This window comes from Artemia sp. Qi Xiang Cuo, chromosome 21 (genome assembly GCF_049724085.1).
Source record: "Artemia sp. Qi Xiang Cuo chromosome 21, ASM4972408v1, whole genome shotgun sequence".
NCBI classification, from domain to species: domain Eukaryota; kingdom Metazoa; phylum Arthropoda; class Branchiopoda; order Anostraca; family Artemiidae; genus Artemia; species Artemia sp. Qi Xiang Cuo.
In genome coordinates, this window is record NC_142814.1 from 36,040,197 (window position 1) to 36,059,858 (window position 19,662).

At 36.2% G+C, this 19,662-nt stretch overlaps 1 protein-coding gene across 1 annotated transcript in view; it reads left to right on the plus strand.

Annotated features, from left to right (window-relative positions):
• Positions 1-2,741: 2,741 nt before the first annotated feature.
• The window catches only part of LOC148939495 (uncharacterized), a 34,456-nt gene continuing 17,535 nt past the window's right edge, over positions 2,742-19,662 (plus strand). Inside the window, exon 1 of the mRNA XM_089106996.1 lies at positions 2,742-2,825. Coding sequence (XP_088963122.1) covers positions 2,814-2,825 — 12 coding nt within the window. The 5' untranslated portion in view covers positions 2,742-2,813. The remainder of the gene's footprint in view (positions 2,826-19,662) is intronic.

The window sequence follows — 19,662 nt, forward strand, 5'->3', positions numbered from 1 at the left end:
GTATAATCAATGATACTATTCTTATTCATTTTGTAAAATTCGCATGTTTCAATGTGCTTATTTGAAGCAATGTCACATACAGTGTCCTCAAGTGGTGAATCACATTCCATGACAGCCAAATAAAAATCAGTAGGCTTATAATCATAGAAGCCATATTCTTCACAACGATGACGTAGAAACCAAATTCTTTTGTTGTTCAAACAGTTGAATCGTAGACCTGGCTCCTCCTCCCAAAACAATCCAAAGCCACGACGATACCAATCTCTTAGCTATAAACTAAAATCACGTTTAGGATTCTTTCCAATCATACCAGGATATATATTCTCCCATTGATTACATTTATCATAGTGGCAATAGAGCATAGGTGTCCTCTAGGATGAGAGTCACACGCCCCTTCAGGACAGGAATTACAACCTTTAATTTGTACAGAATATCCTCTATGCAATTTATACAGATTGCATAATCTGCACGTTTCATCATGCTCATCAATCATTGTACAATTCTCACATGATGACCAACTGCCCAGTGTATACATGCATAGTGGACATGTATGGAAAATTTTTTCATGTGTTGACACTCTCACCGCCAAAATGAAACTGAGCTACGATCAAAAAATTGAGGGGGATAAAGAGAGAGAGAGGAGTAAATCCTCTTTGAACAAAATATTTCTCGTGAAAAAAGTTCTAAATTTCCAAGCTACTGTGTGTTTCAAAGCAAATCTACTATATCATTTTGTCTTGTCGTGATTGATATGTCAATAAATTGTGTAAATGCCTTTGGACCAAGACGTAAAAGCTTCATGGAATAGTCTAATGAGGGAAAATCAGTTTGCATCATATTGACAAGCATTCCCAGAGAATATATCTTCCTTTGATTTGATAACTCCAGAAAATAATCATCTAGAATCAGACTTTTGTCCATAAACACAACATTCCCTATAATTTTTTCTTTCTCAAATCTATCCATTTTTTAAGAGTCCTAACGCTCTCACAACCAACTTTAGACTAACAATGATTCTTTTTTTACTTTAAAAACATACGCTAAGCTACTATAGAAAAAATATCTTCGATTTAGAAACAATTTTATTGAATACAATTATAACAATAATAATCACTGATTCAATTTATTCTCCTCAATATGTTTCACTAGTGTATCTAAAGCAACTTAAAGTCTATTTATATGCACAATGTTCAGTCTCGCTGCAAAGCATAATTGCTCCTCCAATTTAAATTTTCTCATTGATATCACATATCTAGCATACATATCGTGCCATTCAAGGCTTAGTCTACATCCTCGTGTAATTTCCACTGTCACATTTGGTACTCTCGCCCTTGTATCATTGCTGCTACCTGCTCCACCATCAACCTCCAATAGTGTAAACATAGCACTCATTTTCTTTGTTATTATCGTCTCAAATAATAATAATAAGCTATTCTCTCTGAATTCAATTCTCTTACTATTATGAACCAGAATGAAAATCACTCCTTATATTTGAATCCAATTGCTATACTAATCAAGTTATCGTATATGGAGTACCCTATGTATCCGCTCTCTATGATTGGCCCAGAAAATAGGCGTTGGCTCAGAAACCAGTCTGGTTGCATTACACAATCTCCTCCATACTTCCAAATATAACGTGTTTGATCGCTTTATAGACAAAAATATAGAGGGCTTGCTGGCATTATGCAATGTGCTCGTCAAACTGCACTGTATATTCTTGTGTAATCAGCGCCTTATACATGCTTACTACTTACATGTTTTGTACCGATTAGAAAAAATATTATTCGGCACTGTTTACAGTCCATTTTATGGGAAACTTTTTTTGGCCCATTTTAATTAGAGTATTATAACTTTAATTTCCAATCAAATAAGCCCGACTCTTAGATTCTGCCTCAATCACTGGCAGGATATTTTTAGCAAGGCTTACTTAACCCAAGTAACCAGAAGTCTAAGTGAGTAAAAGACTAGTAGAGGGCTGAGCATAGGCTGACCCAGGTTTTGGGGCAGACAGAAGGTTCTACTGCAGCCAGATTTTATGCACGATAAAGTCGAGGTAGGCGCACGCATTTTAGTAGGGGCTGCGGGGCAGTAGTTGTCTTACTAGGCGCACGCACCTTAGAATTAGGTCTGGGATTGAGAGCTGCTTAAGCTATAATACTTTGAGAGAAGTAGCCCCTTCTACTGTCACGAGAGAATTCAAAGATCTTTAGGTCCAAACCGATCGAAACCCAGGCAGTAATTTCTGCGGAAAAAAGGTCCCATAGTAACTATCTGGACGTTTCCCTCGTGCCAAGACTGGAGCTTTTGATTTATCCATCCTCTCCTAAATATACTGCTGATCTTACTGGCTAAGCCTTTTCAAAATCATAAGACTTTAATTTAACATCGACGAATTGCTGAATGTACTTTTTGAATCACTGAAAATCAAACTAGAAATATTTGTAATTTCTCAGAAGCTACCAATTAATAGTCTTAAATAATTTATCCTTATCAAAATCGTGAAAATGTATATAGCCTACACAATCGCTTACATTTTAATTTTATTTTTTTCTTATACAATCTTCAATACCATATGCGATACTGAAAGTGTTTTCTTAAAATTACCTTTCAAGAAATGTATATGTCAACCAATTCCATCCTCCTTTCTAGAAAGGTCAACAGCTTTCGAGCCAATCAGCGCATAGCGTCATAGGTTAATAGGAAGCTGCTTTCTCACTCCGTTACCAGATTCTAAAATTCAACTAGTGGCAATACTTCACATCAAGTCGCCAGTTAAAGCTTGGATACATTGGGAAGATATTCTAAGTCTGACAATGGCTGTTCAGGTAATATTAAAAGTTAAGACACAATATTCTACTCATTTATCCTCAAAGGATTTTAAAAAGGTGTTTATATGTTTTTTTGCAGATTGTGGTTTAGAATAAAACTTTATAGAATTATTGCAGTAAACTGCCGAAAACAGGCATTGTATGAAAATAGTTTAATGCACAGGATTTAATTTGGTCATGTAGTGGCTTACTGGGATGGATCATTGCTTGCTAATTAAATAAAAAAACAAGTTTTTTAACTGAAAGTAAGAAACGACGTTAAAACTTAAAACGAACAGAAATTATTCCGTATATGAAAGGGGCTGTCCCCTCATCAACGCTTCGCTCTTTACGCTAAAGTTTTGTATTGTAAAAAAGATAGAGTTGTGAGAAAGTCAAACTTTAGCGTAAAGAGCGAGGCGTTGAAGAGGGGACAGCCCCTTTCATATACGGAATAATTTCTTTTCGTTTTAAGTTTTAACGTCGTTCCTTACTTGCAGTTAAAAAACTTGTTTTTTTGTTTTATTTTTGAACGTTTTTGAATTAATGAAGGTTTTGATTTTGGCTCACCGTACATGAATAATTAAAACAAAATGTGCATATTAATTTTTTTTTTATTTAATTAAATGGCTTTCTCGAAACTTGTTTAATTTTATTTACGAACGTTTTTATTAGTAATAAATATGCGTAACTTACGAATTAACTTACGTAACGAACTTCTATATTCATAGATTTTTAATACGTATATTAGAGGGTTCTCCCCCAGTCAATAACTTGCTCTTTAAGCTAAAGTTCGAATTTTGTTCCAATCTTTTAAAAATGACCCCTTAATCACAAAGGCCGTCAATTAGAATAAATAGTTCTTATGAACGTACTAAAAAATCTTTGGCTTAAAGAGCAAGGTATTGACTAGAGGCTGAACCCAATCATATACGTAATATTTTCTCTTCGTTTTAAGTTTTGATGTTGCTCCTTACTTTCAGTTGAAAAACTTTTTTTTATTTAATTTCTGATCTTTTTCTTTAATAATGATGGGAAATCCGGCACCCCCTTCATAGCAATTTCCCTTCCCCCATGAAAACTTCCTTCGTGGAAAGATCCTCCCATATAACGACCGACCCCCCCCCCACCTACAAGAAAAAATCCCCCCTGAAAACATCTGTATACTTCCCAATAACCAATACTATATGTTAACATTAGGTAAAGTTCATAACTTTCAGCCCTCCCCCCGGGGACTTCAGGGGATTAAGTCATCCTAAAAGACATAGTTATCATATTTTCGACCATGCTGAACAAAATGGCTATCTCAAAACTTTGATCGGATTACTTTGAGAAACAATGAGCGTGGGAGGGGGCCTGGTTGCTCTCCATTTTTTTGTTCACTTAAAACGGGCACTAGAACTTATATTTCCGTTCCAATGAGCCCTACCACGATATTCTAGGACCACTGGGTCGATACGATCACTCCTGGGGGGAAAAAACAAATAAACACGCATCCGTGAACTGATTTTGGCAAAAAATGCAAAATTCCACATTTTTGTAGATAGGTGCTTGAAACCTCTATAGTAGGGTTCTCTTATACGCTGAATATGATGGTATGATTTTCATTAAGGTTCTATTTATTTTAGGGGGTCTTTCCCCCTTTTTTATAAAATCAGCCAAATTTTTTCAGGCAAGAAACTTTTAACGGGTAAGACTAAACTTGAAGAAACCTATATATTTGAAATCAGAATTAAAATTTGATTCTTTTGATGTATCTATTGGTATCAAGATTCCGTTTTTTAGAGTTTCGGTTATCATTGAGCCGGGTCGCGCCTTACTTACAGTTCGTTACCACGAACTGTTTGATGCGGGACCCAAAGTTTGATCTCAGCTGCAGCAACCCACAACAGGGCCCGGAATTTTTCAATTAAATTCCATAATAATTGAAATAAGAAGCAGGAGAAGAAGAAATCAATTTGAAACATATTTTAGGACCTAAATATATTTTTGTGCGAAGGAACAAAATTTGTTCATTCCCTCAGAGAAAAGGCGTAGGGATAGAGTGAAATCTTTGGAAGGTGTGCTTGAAAAACACCCTACCCTCCCTTATTAGATTCAAATTATGGTCTCAAAGCGGGTTTTGTCAACCCCTTCCCTATATTTGCCCTGCTATTACAGGTGCTCAAACTGAAGCAACTAGCAAATCACTTGTGTGAAAATAAACAGTTGTTAATCTTTATAACTCAAAATATGAGCTTCGTGACCATTAAAAAAACAAAAAACACGTTTAATTAAGTTGGAGCTTTTTAGCAAGAAGCGTTTTAGGGCTCTAAAGGACGGAAAATCAATCAACATATAAATATATCAAATTTTATAAAATATATCTTATTTACACGGAAGACTATTTATGGATGATTTGGAAAACACAGAGAGGCATAGTCTTGGCTCAAGGAATTTGGCCATCTCCGTGAACACCTCACAAAAATAGCTCGTAATAGGGCTTTTCACTCGGGTTTGTAACGAAAGTTTAGACAATACGTTTCTATTATTCAAGTGGCCATTCAATCAGGGAGGCCTAGTGTTGGTTAAAAAAAATGGCCCATGTCTATGAAAAGCTTACAAAAATAGCTCTTAATAGATCTGTCCACTGTCTTTACAACAAAATTATACACAGTGGAAATCTTATTAATTTCGTGAGCTTTTCATGGAGATAGCCAATTTTTGAACCAAGACTAGGCCTCCCTGAGTGATTAGTACACATTTGAATCATAAGCTTTAACTCCTTCACTTATTCCCAGTCTAAGCGACTTAGTCTTCTTAACGCTGATTTTCGAGCCTGTTTTTACACATTGAGTTTTCAGAACATCCATAGGATAATTCATTTTGCTAATATTTTCATGTAGGACGCTCAAATCATCAGTATAATCTAAGTCAAGGCCATTTTTACTTTCCCATTGACTGCATGCTCTCCCATAGCATTTGATGCGTTCCTTAAAACAAAGTCCATCAAAATAAGCCATATAAATGGAGATAGAACGCAACCCTGCTTAACTTCTGATTCAGAATGATGCCAGCTACTAAACTCATTTCCTTATCTGCAGCAATGTTATTCTTGTACAGAGCACTAATCACTTTAATGTATTTACCCTGTGTCAAATACTTCGTTGTAACGAACTTTAAGTAAGGAGTGATGCGGCTCAGTAGGCTAGTAACCGAAACTCTAAGAAACAGAGTCTTGATAACAATACATACATCAAAAGAATCAAGATGCTTATTCGAAATATGTAAAACTACCCGTCAAAAGTTACGAGCCTGATAAAATTTACCCAATTTTTGAAAAAGAGGGGAAATACCCCCAAAACATCAATTGATCTTAATGAAAATCACACCCTCAGATTCAGTATACCAGAGAACCCTACTAATTAGGTTTCAATGTACCTAATGGGGAATTTTGCATTTTTTTGCCAGAAGAAAGATCACGAATGCGTGCTTATTTTTTTCCCCTGGGGTGATCATATCGAAGCAGTGATCGTAGAATATTGGGAGGGAGCTCATTTAATCGAAAATCAAAAGTTCTAGTGCCCTTTTTAAGTGAACAAAAATATTAGAAGGCAGCTAGCCTCCCTCCTACGCTAATTTTTCCCCCAAAGTCATCCGATCAAAATTTTGAGATAGCGATTTTGTTCAGCATAGTCAAAAAATCTAATTAATATGTCTTTGAGGATGACTTGACCCCCCCTCCCCACAGTCCCCGGGGGGAGGTCTGTAAGCTGTGAACTTCCCCCATTGTTTACATACAGTATTGGTTGTTGGGAAATATACAGAATTTTTAAGGGGAGTTTTTCTGGTAGCGATCAGAAATTAAATTAAAAAAACAAGTTTTTTCATCTGAAAGCAAAGAGCAACATTAAAACTTAAAACTAACAGAAATTATTACGTATATGAGGGGAGTCACCCCCTTGCCATTACCTCACTCTTTACGTTAAAGTTAGTTTAGTACTTTTAAAAGAGCTATTTGTTCTAATTAAACGGCCTTTGTGATTCAGGAGTCATTCTTACAGAATTTGGACAAAATTTGAACTTTAGCGTAAAGAGCGAGGTATTGACGAGGGGGTGACCCCCCTCATATACGTAATGATTTTTGTTCGTTTAAGTTTTAATTTTGCTCCTTACTTTCAGTTGAAAAAAAACTTAATTTTGCTCTTCTATCGACTCAATCAAATACTTGTCATAATTTATAAAACCAAGGACTAGAGGGGTTTTATGACTCGAGCACTTCCGAATTAAGAACTTAAGCGTGAAAATTTTGTCGACACATCTTTTCCCCTTCCTAAAATCATGCTATTCTTCCCTTAATACTCTTAAACACCTTTTCCAGGTCTAAAAAGCATCATCATACTAAGTAATTTACTTCTTACCAAAACCAATCTAAATGCCTCTATAATTACGACACTCAGTCTTACCACCTTTCTTATATAGAGGTTTAACTAAAGTTTCCGTAAAATCTCTAGGTACTTTCCCTTTTTGAAATATCATATTTATGATCTTCAGTAATTTACCTCAACCTCACTACCACCACATTTGAAAACTAATTTGGGCTACCATACTATCAGCACCAGAAACCGTATTATTTTTCAATCTTTTTAGTGCTGTCTCTAATGCTTCCTCATAAAATAAATCTTTCTTCACTTCTAAAGTTTTGAATTTTGCTCTAAGTTCCTAAAAATTGTTATTCCTGAAGGATTATTTCAGAGTTTGTGGCTTGTTCTAGCGCTTTAAAAATGTTCGCGCGCAAACAATAAGATGGCTTTGTCATAAAAAAGATGGCCCACTCTTTTCAGATTACTGTATATCAAACGGTTCGTGGTAGCGAACTGTAGGTAAGGAGCGACCCGGCTCAATAGTAACCGAAACTAAAAAACGGGATTTTGACACCAATAGATGCGTAAAAAGAATTAGATTTTAATACTGATTTCAAATATATAAGTTTCATCACGTTTAGTCCTACCCATCAAAAGTTAGGCGCCTGAGAAAATTTGGATCATTTTCGAAAAAAGGGGAAAACTCCCCCTAAAAGTTATAGAACTTTTATTAAAATCCCACTATAAGAATCAACGTACCAGAAACCCTACTGTTGAATTTTAAAGCTTCTGTTTGCAAAAATGTGGAATTTTGTATTTTTTGCCAGAAGAATTATCACGGATGCGTGTTTATTTGTATGTTTTTTTGGTTTTTTTTTCCCAGGGGTGATCGTATCGACCCAATGGTTCTAGAATATCGTGGGAGGGCTCATTCGAATGGAAATTAAAAGTTCTAGTGCCCTTTCTAAGTGACCAAAAAATGGAGGGCAACTAGGCCCCCTCCCGCGCTCATTTTTTGCCAAAGTCACCCGATAAAAATTTGGAGATAGCCATTTCGTTCAGCATGGTCAAAAATATAATAAATATGTCCTTTAGGATGACTTAATCCCCCAAAGTCTCCGGGGGGAGGGCTGAAAGTTATGAGCTTTACCCAATGTTTACATATAGTATTGGTTATTGGGAAGCATACAGACGTTTTCTGGTAGTGGGAGGGGGGTTATGTGGGAGGATCCCTCCATGGAGGAAGTTTTCATGGGGGAGGGGACATTGCTATGAAGGGGGTGCTGGATTCCCCAGCATTATTTAAAAATACGATCAGAAATTAAATAAAAAATAAACAAGTTTTTCAGAAATTATTAAGTATATGATTGGGTTCTCCCCCTAGTCAATACCTCGCTCTTTAAGCCAAAGATTTTTTAGTACTTTCATATGAGCTATTTATTCTAATTAACGGCCTTTGTGATTAAGGGGTCATTTTTAAAGAATTGGAATAAAACTCGAACTTTAGCTTAAAGAGCGAGGTATTGACTAGGGTGCAAACCCCCTAATATAGGTATTAAAAATATATGGATATAGAAGTTCGTTGCGTATGTTAATTCGTAAGTTATGTATATTTATTACTAATAAAAACGTTCGTAGATAAAATTAAACAACTTTCGAGAAAGCCATTGAACCAAATAAAAGTAAAATTAATATGCAAATTGTTTTTAATTATTCATGTACGGTGAGCCAAAATCAAAACCTCCATTAATTCAAAAATGTTAAAAAATTAAATTAAAAAAAGCAAGCTTTTTTTTAACTGAAAGTAAGGAGCAGCATAAAACTTAAAACAAGCAGAAATTATTCCATATATGAAAGGGGCTGTTCCCTCCTCAACGTCTCGCAATTTACGCTAAAGTTAGACTCTTTCTCACAACTCTATTCTTTAAAACAATAAAAAACTTTAGCGTAAAGAGCGAGGCGTTGAGGAGGGGACAGCCCCTTTCATATACGGAATAATTTCTGTTCGTTTTAAGTTTTAATGTTGGTCCGTACTTTCATTTAAAAAAACTTGTTTTTTTTATTTAATTTCTAAAAGATACATATTCAACGAAGGAAATCTGCTTTGCAAAGTTATCAAGTAGCGCAACACATGAGCTGGTAAATAACTAATTACATTTATTTTTAAAACATTCCAACATGCTGAATCTATCAAACTTAAATATTGGCGCAAAAAAAGCTCAAAATTAGCGATAACCTAAAAAAAGTCTTAGTTTGAAAGCTGGAAAAAATACTCTCTTGTTGAGCAAACACTGCGGTTTTAACTTGAAAAACACTACACCTGTTCCGTGCTAAACATTTTCCAGAAGTTTCTGTTTGGAAATAATACAAATGTATGTCAACGAGCATTCATTTTAGTCCATAACTGAGGTCTATAAATGTGAAAATCATTAAATGGGGTTGCTAGTTCAATGCACGAAGACCAAACCTTTACAAATAAGCTTAATGAGCTGTTCTAAATAGGTACTATAAATGCAGTTGTTTTTAAGATGAAACAAATAAATTCACTAAGAAAGAGCAAAAGATTCTGATTAGGCATAAAACTATCATTTAAGTAGGAGGATTGGGAAATGTGTTTAAGACTTGTGCCCCTTTTCCAAATTTTTTTAATTTTTGCACTAGAATTCTGAGATTGTCATCGAACTAACTTTTGGGCCCCCTTAAAATCTCAAGAGTTGCGCCATGTCCCAACAGCATTCCCGGAAACCTGGATATTTATGTTCTTCATAACCTTTATTTTTCTAAAAAAAAAAAACGCTAATTTTGACTGGACTTATATACAAAAGGGGGGACTGAATTTGCTTGGACTCACAGGAAAACAAGTGACCTAAGCCTAATAGGCTTACCCGCTTAGAGTCTCAGGCGAACTACCGTGTTTTTGGATTGACACATTACAGAAAAGTCCCCCTGACTTACAGGCGAACGTTGAGACCTATAGTTTTCCAGGTGTTTTGGTAAACGGAACGGGCAAACGCTTAGCCACTTAAATTAGGTACCCGTTTACCTGACTGTACATAAGACAATGGACTGTTTTACGAATGCATTTTACGGTTATGTTTTACGGATGAATGTGGACAGATTACCAAAGACTGTACTACTGGGCCTTCCATCTGGAAGGCCCAGTAAACGAAAATCAGGTCGTCCCTGAATGGGATATGAAGAATTCATAAGGAAAGATTTATAGGACATTTAAAACTGATTCAAAACTTTACTTCGAAACAGAAATGTTTTTGTTAAATTCTTCGAACAGATAAAAATGCTGTGGTTCCGAGCTTTCACTTTTTTTTCTTTTAATTTCTAATAACGATGCCTTAAACTTCACTCTGATTGGTTTAACCATAAAAGTTAAGATTTCCTGCCTTTGAAAGGCAGAGGAAGATTTGTTAAAGGTTTTACAAAAGGATGGTCTATGCATAGTCGTAGGTAGACCCCGGCGCCACACCGGCGCATCGACCGAACGCCGCCATCGAGAGGCCCGGCTGACCGCCTCCGAAGTGTCACAACGCCACCGGCACGCCACACGCGTGCCGCCGCCGGCAGAGGGGGTGGCGTTCGGTAGACTTTGAGTTAATTTTTCGGCAATACTTTATTGCATCAACCGCCAAGTCGGAGCTTTTACTTTCTCGTGTGGTTAAGTGTTTCGATTTTCCTGATTAGAAATCAAGCAGGGCTTGCACTATCTCCGAATTCGGGGATTTCCTCGAAAATCTATATGTCACTCTGAAAAAAATTTGGTTACCCGAATCTCTGAAAATCACCGAATCACGGTGCCACCCCTAGTGATTTATCACTGTCCCTGCCAAATATTACTTTGTATACCATAATTCTTCACTACTCTCTTGTTCGTTAATGTTCGTCTCTTGTGTTACTTTGCACATAAACCAGACAGATACAATTACAATATAGACGGTTCTTCATATGTTGACAAAAGTATCATCTTTATGAAATTAAAAATAAAAAAAACAAGTTTTTTTTTAACTAAAAGTAAGGAGCGACATTAAAACTTCAAACAAACAGCAATTATTCCGTGTATAAAAGGGATGTCCCCTTCTCAATCCCTTGCTCTTTACGCTAACTTTTATTTATTGTTTTAAAAAGTAGTGGTGACAAAGAGTGAAACTTTAGCGTAAAGAACGAGGCGTTGAGCAGGGGACAGCCCCTTTCATATACGGAATAATTCTGCTAGTTTTAATTTTTAATGTCGCTCCTTACTTTCAGATGAAAAAAAACTTGTTTTTTATTTAATTTCTGAACGTTTTTCAGCTAATGCAGGTTCGATTTTGGCTCACCGCGCATGAAAAATTAAAACACAATTTGCATATTAGTTTCGGCAGATTTATTCCGGATATGAAGGGTCGCCCCCTCCTCAAAACCATGCTCTTTACGTTAAAGGTGTTACCACTTTGTAAAAAAGCCTATTCTAATTAAACAACCCCTGTGTTTCAGTTTTAGTAAACAGTCAAACTTTAGCGTAAAGAATAAGATATTGAAGAGGGACAACCTTCATATATGGCATAATTTCTGTTCGTTTTTCAAATAATGCCGGTAAATATGGCTCACCCTCTATGGAATATACCCCTCCCCCTCACGGAACTCCTCCGTGGATATTTCATCCAACGTATAGTGCACCCCCCTCCTGGTAAAAATCCCTTCAGACAGTTCCTTCCTCGCTGAGAATCCCTCCCCCTCTCTGTAAAATTGCTTGTGGATGATTCACCCTGAAAAATTCTCCTTAGCATTTTTCATTGGAATAAGAATTTAATCTATAATCGGTTTCTCGGTCACTCGAGAAATGCCCCCTTCCGTGGAAATTATTTCCCAGAAAACAAAACGCGAGGAAAAAAGCCCCCGGATAATCCCCCCGGAACATCTCCATGTAAAAAAAATGGCAAAGAGAATGTACGACCATTAAAAAGAATTAAAACAATTAAAAAGTAATTCTGTTAAAACCCCCCAGTGTAACATTTCCCCTAGAATATTCTCTCGTCCGATATTTCCTTCCCAAAGGAAGATTCTCCCCTTAGAAATCCACCCCAAGCACACCCCCCCCCCAAAAAAATGGCTGTATACTTCCCAATAACAAATACTATATGTAAACAATGGGCAAAGTTCACAACTTGCAGCCTTTCCCCCGGGGACTTTGGCGGGTCATTTTACACCTAAAGACATAATTATTAGATTTTCCGACTATGCTGAATAAAATGGCTATCTCAAAATTTCGATCCGGTAATATTGGAAAAAGGAAGAAAAAACTGAGCGTGGGAGGGTGCCTAGTTGCCCTTCAATTTTTTTGGTCGCTTAAAAAGGGAACTATAACTTTTGATTTTCGTTTGAATGAACCCTCTCGCGATACTTTAGACCACTGGATCGATAGGATCACCCCTGGGAAGAAAAACAAACAAATAAAAACGCATCCGTGATCTTTCTTCTGGCAGAAGAAATAATACAAAATTCCACATTTTTGTGTATAGGAGCTTTAAATCTCTACAATAGAGTTATCGGATACGCTGAATCTGATGGTGTGATTTTCATTGAGATTCTATGACTTTAGGGGATGTTTCCCCCCTTTTTCGAAAATAAGCCAAAATTCTCAGGCTCGTAACTTTTGATGGGTAATACTAAACTTGATGAAATTTATACATTTGAAATCAGCATAAAATTCCGATCAGATTTCTGTGTACTCCCGTTTGGTTAGATTCCTTGGATCTTATTGAATGCCACGGCGAATCTATTATTTGAGTCAACTATTATGCAAGAATTCTGAAACGCCACAGCCATTTCGTTTCTACGAGATTTCTACTTCTCTTGATGAATGACGAAGAAGACCATCGTCCAGCCAGCGACTTGCGAAGTTTTTAACTCATGAATAGGCCCGAATCTTTTGTAAATTCAAGATAGGATTTGAGAAAGACTATTGAAAACATTAATGTTCGCGGTCAACATTGATCGTGCTGGCGGCACGCCGCCTACATCTCTCCGGTGGTGGTGCGAAAAAATCATCGGCGGCGCGCCACCGGTGCGCCACCGCCGGTCTTCCCTTATCGGTGCAGCGCTGGGGTCTAGTCGTAGGTACCCGTTTGACTGACCCTATGTCAATCATTTTGGGCATGAAGGATGACAGAGTGCTGAAGATTCTGCTTTTTGGCCATCAACCTGATACCAAACAAAAAGCAAGCAGTCTCCGAATGGGACGGGTAAACGTCGTACGGAAGGGTTTAAAGGAAATTGGAACTTCATGCGAGGGGGTAAATCGTGAAGTTTGTAGCCCACGCGCAAAGTAAGATACAAAGAACCAAGAACAAAACATTTTATGTGTTCCCATATCAACAGTAGGCTATCTGGTCTTGATGTTTTTAAGTACAGTCGAAAAATTTTCTTCTTTCATGTTTAACAAAATAAAAATGTTGTTGCTCTAAGCAAAATGGAAATGTTTCGCCTTGTTTAAGAAGAAAAGCAACATTTTTTACAAGTGTAAAAAATATTTATTTTGAATTTCAACTTTTGCAATTTGATGAAAATTCAAAACTGAAATTTAAATTAGTAGGTATTTATTTTGTGAAATTTGGGCAATAAATTTGATAGGAATAATTTTTTTCTGGACAATCTTTGTTTTGCTTGTGTATTGTTTTTGATGCTTTCATATTCCTTATGGTAATTCCTTTGCGTGAAGCCATAAAGCAAGATTTTTGAGAAAGCGAGTCAAGCCAAAAAGCAGCTTTGTCATTTAGAATAAGGTCAATTGACTTTAGGTCAAAGGTAGATAAGTTTAAATTTAAAAGGTGTAAAATAGTCGCCTAAGCTATTAAGAACGATCATTGCTTGAATCAGGAAAGTATTGCTGCTTGCCAGTTTCTCGCTCAAAGTTTCTCGTAAAGAAAATTGGAACTTCAGGCGAGGGGGTAAATCGTGAGGTTTTTCGTCCATATGGAAAGGAAAATACAAAGAACCATAAGTTGCCGAAATGCTTTCCTAATCAACAGTAGACTTTCTGGCCTTGATACTTTTCAAGTCCAGCCCAAAAAGTTTCTTCTTTCTTGTTTAACAAATTAAAAATGTTGTCACCCTAAGCAAAATGGAAATGTGTCACCTTGTTTAAGAAGAAAAGCTACATTTTCTACAAGTGTGGAAAATTTTTATTTTGAATTTCAGTTTTTGCAATTTTATGAAAATTCAAAACTAACTTTTAAATTGGTGGGTAGGCTATTTATTTTGCAAAATTTGGGAAATAAATTTGATAGGAATAAATTCTTTTTGAACAATCTCCGTTTTATTTGTTTGTTGTTTTTGATGCTTTCATATTCCTAATGGTAATTCCTTTGCGTGATGCCATAAAGTAAGATTTTTGAGAAAGTGAGACAAGCCATAAAGTAGCTATGTCCTTTAGAATAAGGTCAATTGACTTTAGGTCAAAGGTAGATATGTTTAAATAGTGTAAAATGGTCGCCTAAGCTATTAAGAACGATTATCACTTGGATTAAGAAAATGTTGCTGCTTGCCAGTTTTTTGTGTCTGCGGAAGCCAAGCTCACTTTTCAGATTCATTTGAACCGTTTCTTTCTTGGAGAAAAGTTTCAAACAAAATATATATGTTCCTGCTGTTCTAAGGCATCCAACTCATTTCTGCAGAGAATAATTTGCACTGCTGATCATTCGTAAAGATTTTCAAATTACGAAAAAAAATATTATTCATTGTTATAGCTGACCAAAAAGGGGGGCAGACTTTTAAAGCATGGATTAACAAACGTTGGCAACTTAACAAGCTTAACTTTACATCATTTTGCTACAGCCTATCGACCAATAATTGTATAGAGAAACAGCTACGTAGAAACGCTCTATGTTGGTTAAGTGAATTTCGTTACTTCCCAGTCGGCAGTTAACAGTTGTCATGGTAGTGACTACCAAGTAGAAAAACGTTAGACGGTCCATAGCAGGGAGAAGTTTTAGGAGGAAATTAATAAAAATTGCTTTTGGATAAAATTCGTTTAATAAACCGGGGCATTCCGTTCTCTTAACTTGTTGTTAGGGATGCAAAATTAGTGAGTGTTCGAACAGAAAGCGAATACCCCCCTGTTCCAATAGTGAAGCTAATGAGACTAGACCTCATGTGAAGGGTTTCAGGCTCTATTAAAAATATTAGGATCGTATTGCATCAAGGGTCACCAAAACGGCCTGTCTCCAGTCTCCAAGGGGATTATGATAAAAATTCAATTTTGTCCGTAAAAACCAATGCTTGAGCTACAGATGTTATAAAACAAAATGTGTGTATTATAAAGACCAGAATGATGGTCAAACACATGGCAAAACTAGCATGGTTAAGTGTTGCACGGCCGAACAAGGAGAAAAAGATATATTGCTGTCTGTTTTAAAGGATGTGTGTCAATTTCATTTGCTTATGTTTATGGCATTAGTTTGCAAGCCAATCACATTAAAACGTTATTGGCTAATAATTATTACTAGTTTCTGGAGAGAAATAGACCCACATTTTTTGAATCAGGTAGTAAATCTAGATTTACAAGAAAATGCAATTGTCTACGGGTCAAATAACTATGCCTTTTAGCACAAACTTCGGTTTCCCAATTGGCATCCCTATAAAAGAAAATGTGATCCGGATCCACCTTATTTTCTTATTTCATTGCCAGCGGATTAGGTAAGTGGTAATGGGGACGATGTCCCTGGGCGCAGCCTATGGGGGGGGGTGCACCAAACTGAAGTTTATTTGCCAATACAATGATCTATTTACATTGTGGTAGTGATGGTGGGGGGGGGGACTTGCATTGTCCCTGTCCGGTGAAAACCCTACTTCTGTTCATTGCCCTCAGACTTAACCTTATCATACGCAGCACAATAGAACTGCCTAAGTAAAGAACGAAGTGGGCAACTGTATTTCTTTTTTCTTTGACCAAGGCATTTCGAATAGAAAGAGTTGTCGTAGAAACTTCGAAAGGAGCTCATTAAATTGGAAATTAAAAGTTCTAGTGTTGTTTTTAAGACTTAAAAGTGACTGTAGGGTAACCAATTCCCCCACACTCATCATTTACCCAAACACACCCAATTCAAATTTTGTTCAGAATAGTTGAAAGGTCCAGTAAAACAGCTGTAAGTTATGGTGGTTGCCCATTGTTAACATATAAGGTTTTTAAGGAAGGGTGGTTGTATAAAATTTGGGATGTGGTTCATTTGATTGGAAATTTAAAGTTTTTTTCAAAATGGTCCAAAGAGCATATAACAATGCCTTCAGGGTTAACATAACCCCCCAGAGCCTGAGAACGAGGGCTGTAGGTTATGCCCCGGGGGCATATAAGGTTTTTACTGAAAATAAAGTTCTAGTGCCTTTTTTAAGAGTCAAAAGTGATTGGATGGCAACCAGCCACACCCATCATTGCCCAAAATACAGCCTATCGAAATTTTGAGATAGCTATTCTATTCAGCATTGTTGAAAGGTCCAGTAATTATGTCTTTAAGGATTTTAACCCCAACAACCCTCAGGGCAAGGGCTCTAAGTATGGCAATGCGCCCCTGTTTAGATTTAGCATTAGTTATTGAGAAAGGTGGGAATGTTTGACCTTTACTTTCCAAAAAGATGAAGGGCATTCAGGTCAGCCTGTCGAAGAATGTTGAGGGGAGTGTTGAACTAAATCAAAACACGTTAGGACCATACGGGTTGTCGCAAGGGCATAACTCAGGAATAACTAAGTATGTTAATTTGGAACTCTTTGGATATAATAAGGGAGATGATCAATTGACTTAAAAGGCAATATTTGCACGTTACTACTACTACTAAAACTACCACTAAAACTACTGCTTCTGTAGAGAGTATTACCAAGGCTGATGATATTGAAATGAACATCTAAGGAAATGTTGAGGGAAAGTTGAACTAAAAAGGGGTGTTTTAGAAAAGGTAGAGAGTGTGCCAACCAAATTTTCACTCTTAGGTTAATAATTGAGAAGTGCCTGAGTTGTCAAACACCTTTGATCCTCAGTTTTATAGATTATGAGAAAGCGTTCGATTCTGTTTATAGAAGAGCTTTAGCAAAGTTCTTATCCTTGTACGGTATACCAGACAAATACATTAAAGTGATTAGTGCTATGAATGAGAATAATACTACTGTTGCTACTGTTGCTATTGCACTACTATTGCTACTGGTACTACTACTACTAAAGCTAAGGGTATTAGGGCAAAAAATCTGGGTATATATTGACACAGTATTGAACTAAATAAAAAAAGACTATGCGCACACACGTTGCCAAGAGGACGCATCGGCAATGCTTAAGGAATGGTTTATGGTATTAAATTGAAACTTTCAGCGTGTGTTGAGGGAGATGTTCAAGAAAACCAGAGGTTCTATGGACATGCTGCTACTAAGGCCACTACAATCATTGCTACTACGCGAGCTAAGGGTATTAAGGTGAAGGTTTCAAGGAATATTTAGGTGGATGTTGAATTAAATCAAAACGAACTACGAGCATGTAGATCGTCAAAAGGGTGACACTCCAATATCTCAAGAACGGCATACATTATTAAGTTGGACCTTTAAGAGTAAGTTGTGTAGCCAGAAGACACTATGTGTGTACTATTTAAACTACTACTACAATTGATGTTACTAATGATGCTTAGGATATTAAGGTGAAACTTTTAGGGAACTTTTAGGGGAGTTTCAATTAAACGAAAAAACAATACGCATGCAGGTTTTCAAAAGGGCATATAAGCTATACCATAGGCAGCGCGGCGCCTATCATAGATAGTAATATCATAGAAACAATTAAAGCAGCTATTTTGATTGGAAATCAAAAGCTTTTGGACCCTTTTTAAGAGTCAAAAACGATTAAAGAGTAAGTATTCCTCCTCCCAAGGCCATTTATTTTCCAAACACATCCGATCAAAATTTTGAGAAATCCATTTTGTTCAGCATAGTTGAACAATCCAGTAACTATGTCTCTAGGGATATTTGGCATGGCAACACCCCACAGTTATGCAATTTGCCTAAATTAAATTAGAACTAAATTAAACAATGTTGTTTGTCCAGGTTTTCAAAATTATTTATGTTGCTAAAAATTGTTGAAATATTTTCTCCAAGATATAAATAACAAGCCAAACTATAGAAAAGAATGAAAATATTTGAGAAAGACTCAAAAAGACTCCATGAAAAATACAATATCAATAAATAACGAACAGAAGTTTCGTTAAAAAACTTTTTCCGCAAAATAAGTTTTTCAGAGAAAACCGAAACCGAACAGAAATTATAATAATCATGCGAGTCAAACTCAAATTGAGCAGAAATTAACATGAGTAGGGCTGACACCCATGATGCCTTCTGAAGACTAGAACATAATTTGCCCTTTGCTGAAAAAAATGAATGTGGATTGGCAGTTTAATATACGCTTATTCATATTTATTCCTTCAAGTCTTAATAATTTTTGGTTTATTAAAGTAAAAACAGAAAACATACAAAATATATTTTGTTTTCAGTAAAGTGTAAATTTTGTTCTGGTCTTCAGAAGGCATGGAGGGTTTTAGCCCTTTTCATGTTAGTTTCTACTTGTTTTGAGTTTGACTCGATTATTTATTGTAATTTCTGTTCATTTTAGGTTTCATATATCTATTGACGTTGATTTGTGATAGTTTTGCGATTGGAACATTATTTGACTTTGTTTCTGCTCATGTTTGGTTTAATGGAGCTCTTTACTTTTCTTTTAAAAGTCTATTTTGTGGAAATAGTTTTTTTTTTAATCAATTACACGAAAATCTAACTTTTCTTTCCTGGTCTTTCGCAGTTAGAATCAAAGTTAAAAGTTACTTTTCTAGAATTTACCCATTTTGATATCTGACCATCCATTTACTCTGATCTCGCTCTTTTCTTGTGTTTTTTCTCTTAGAATGGCGTTATTGAAGTACAATTCTATCGTTTAATTATTTTCCTATTCCTTATTCATTTCTGTTCTGAAATGACAGAAGTAAATTATTTTATCCATTTAGGAAATCAAAGAAGGTAATTAATAAGAAATAAAAGCTCTCGGGGATCAAAGAAAAAATCTTTAGATATGTTTATGACATACAAACGGAACATTTCACTTTTGGTGACATTTGGGCTTGACAGGCAAGTCAGTATTTTGAAACGGGATGCGCATTTCCTCCATTTCCATCTCCAGTTTTACTGTTTCTCTGTGTTTTTCGCTTTGTTTTTTTCTGTTTCTTTGTGTTCTTCCGTGTTTTTCTATGGTTCAATTGTATTTTTTAAGTGGGCCCTTTTGTTAGTACATTTTTGAAGGTACTGCAAGGTACAAGGAAATTTATACGATTCTGGTTCAGGGACGTGCAGATCCTAATTTTCTGGAATTTTTTGCACACTTTTCATTCATTTCAAATGCATTTTCTTTTATTTCCCTACCCCAAGCCCATAAGAAAATATGAGTACGCACCTGTTGTGGTCACTCCACTGGCGGATTCAGGGGTTTGGGACCCTCAAGATTTTTTCT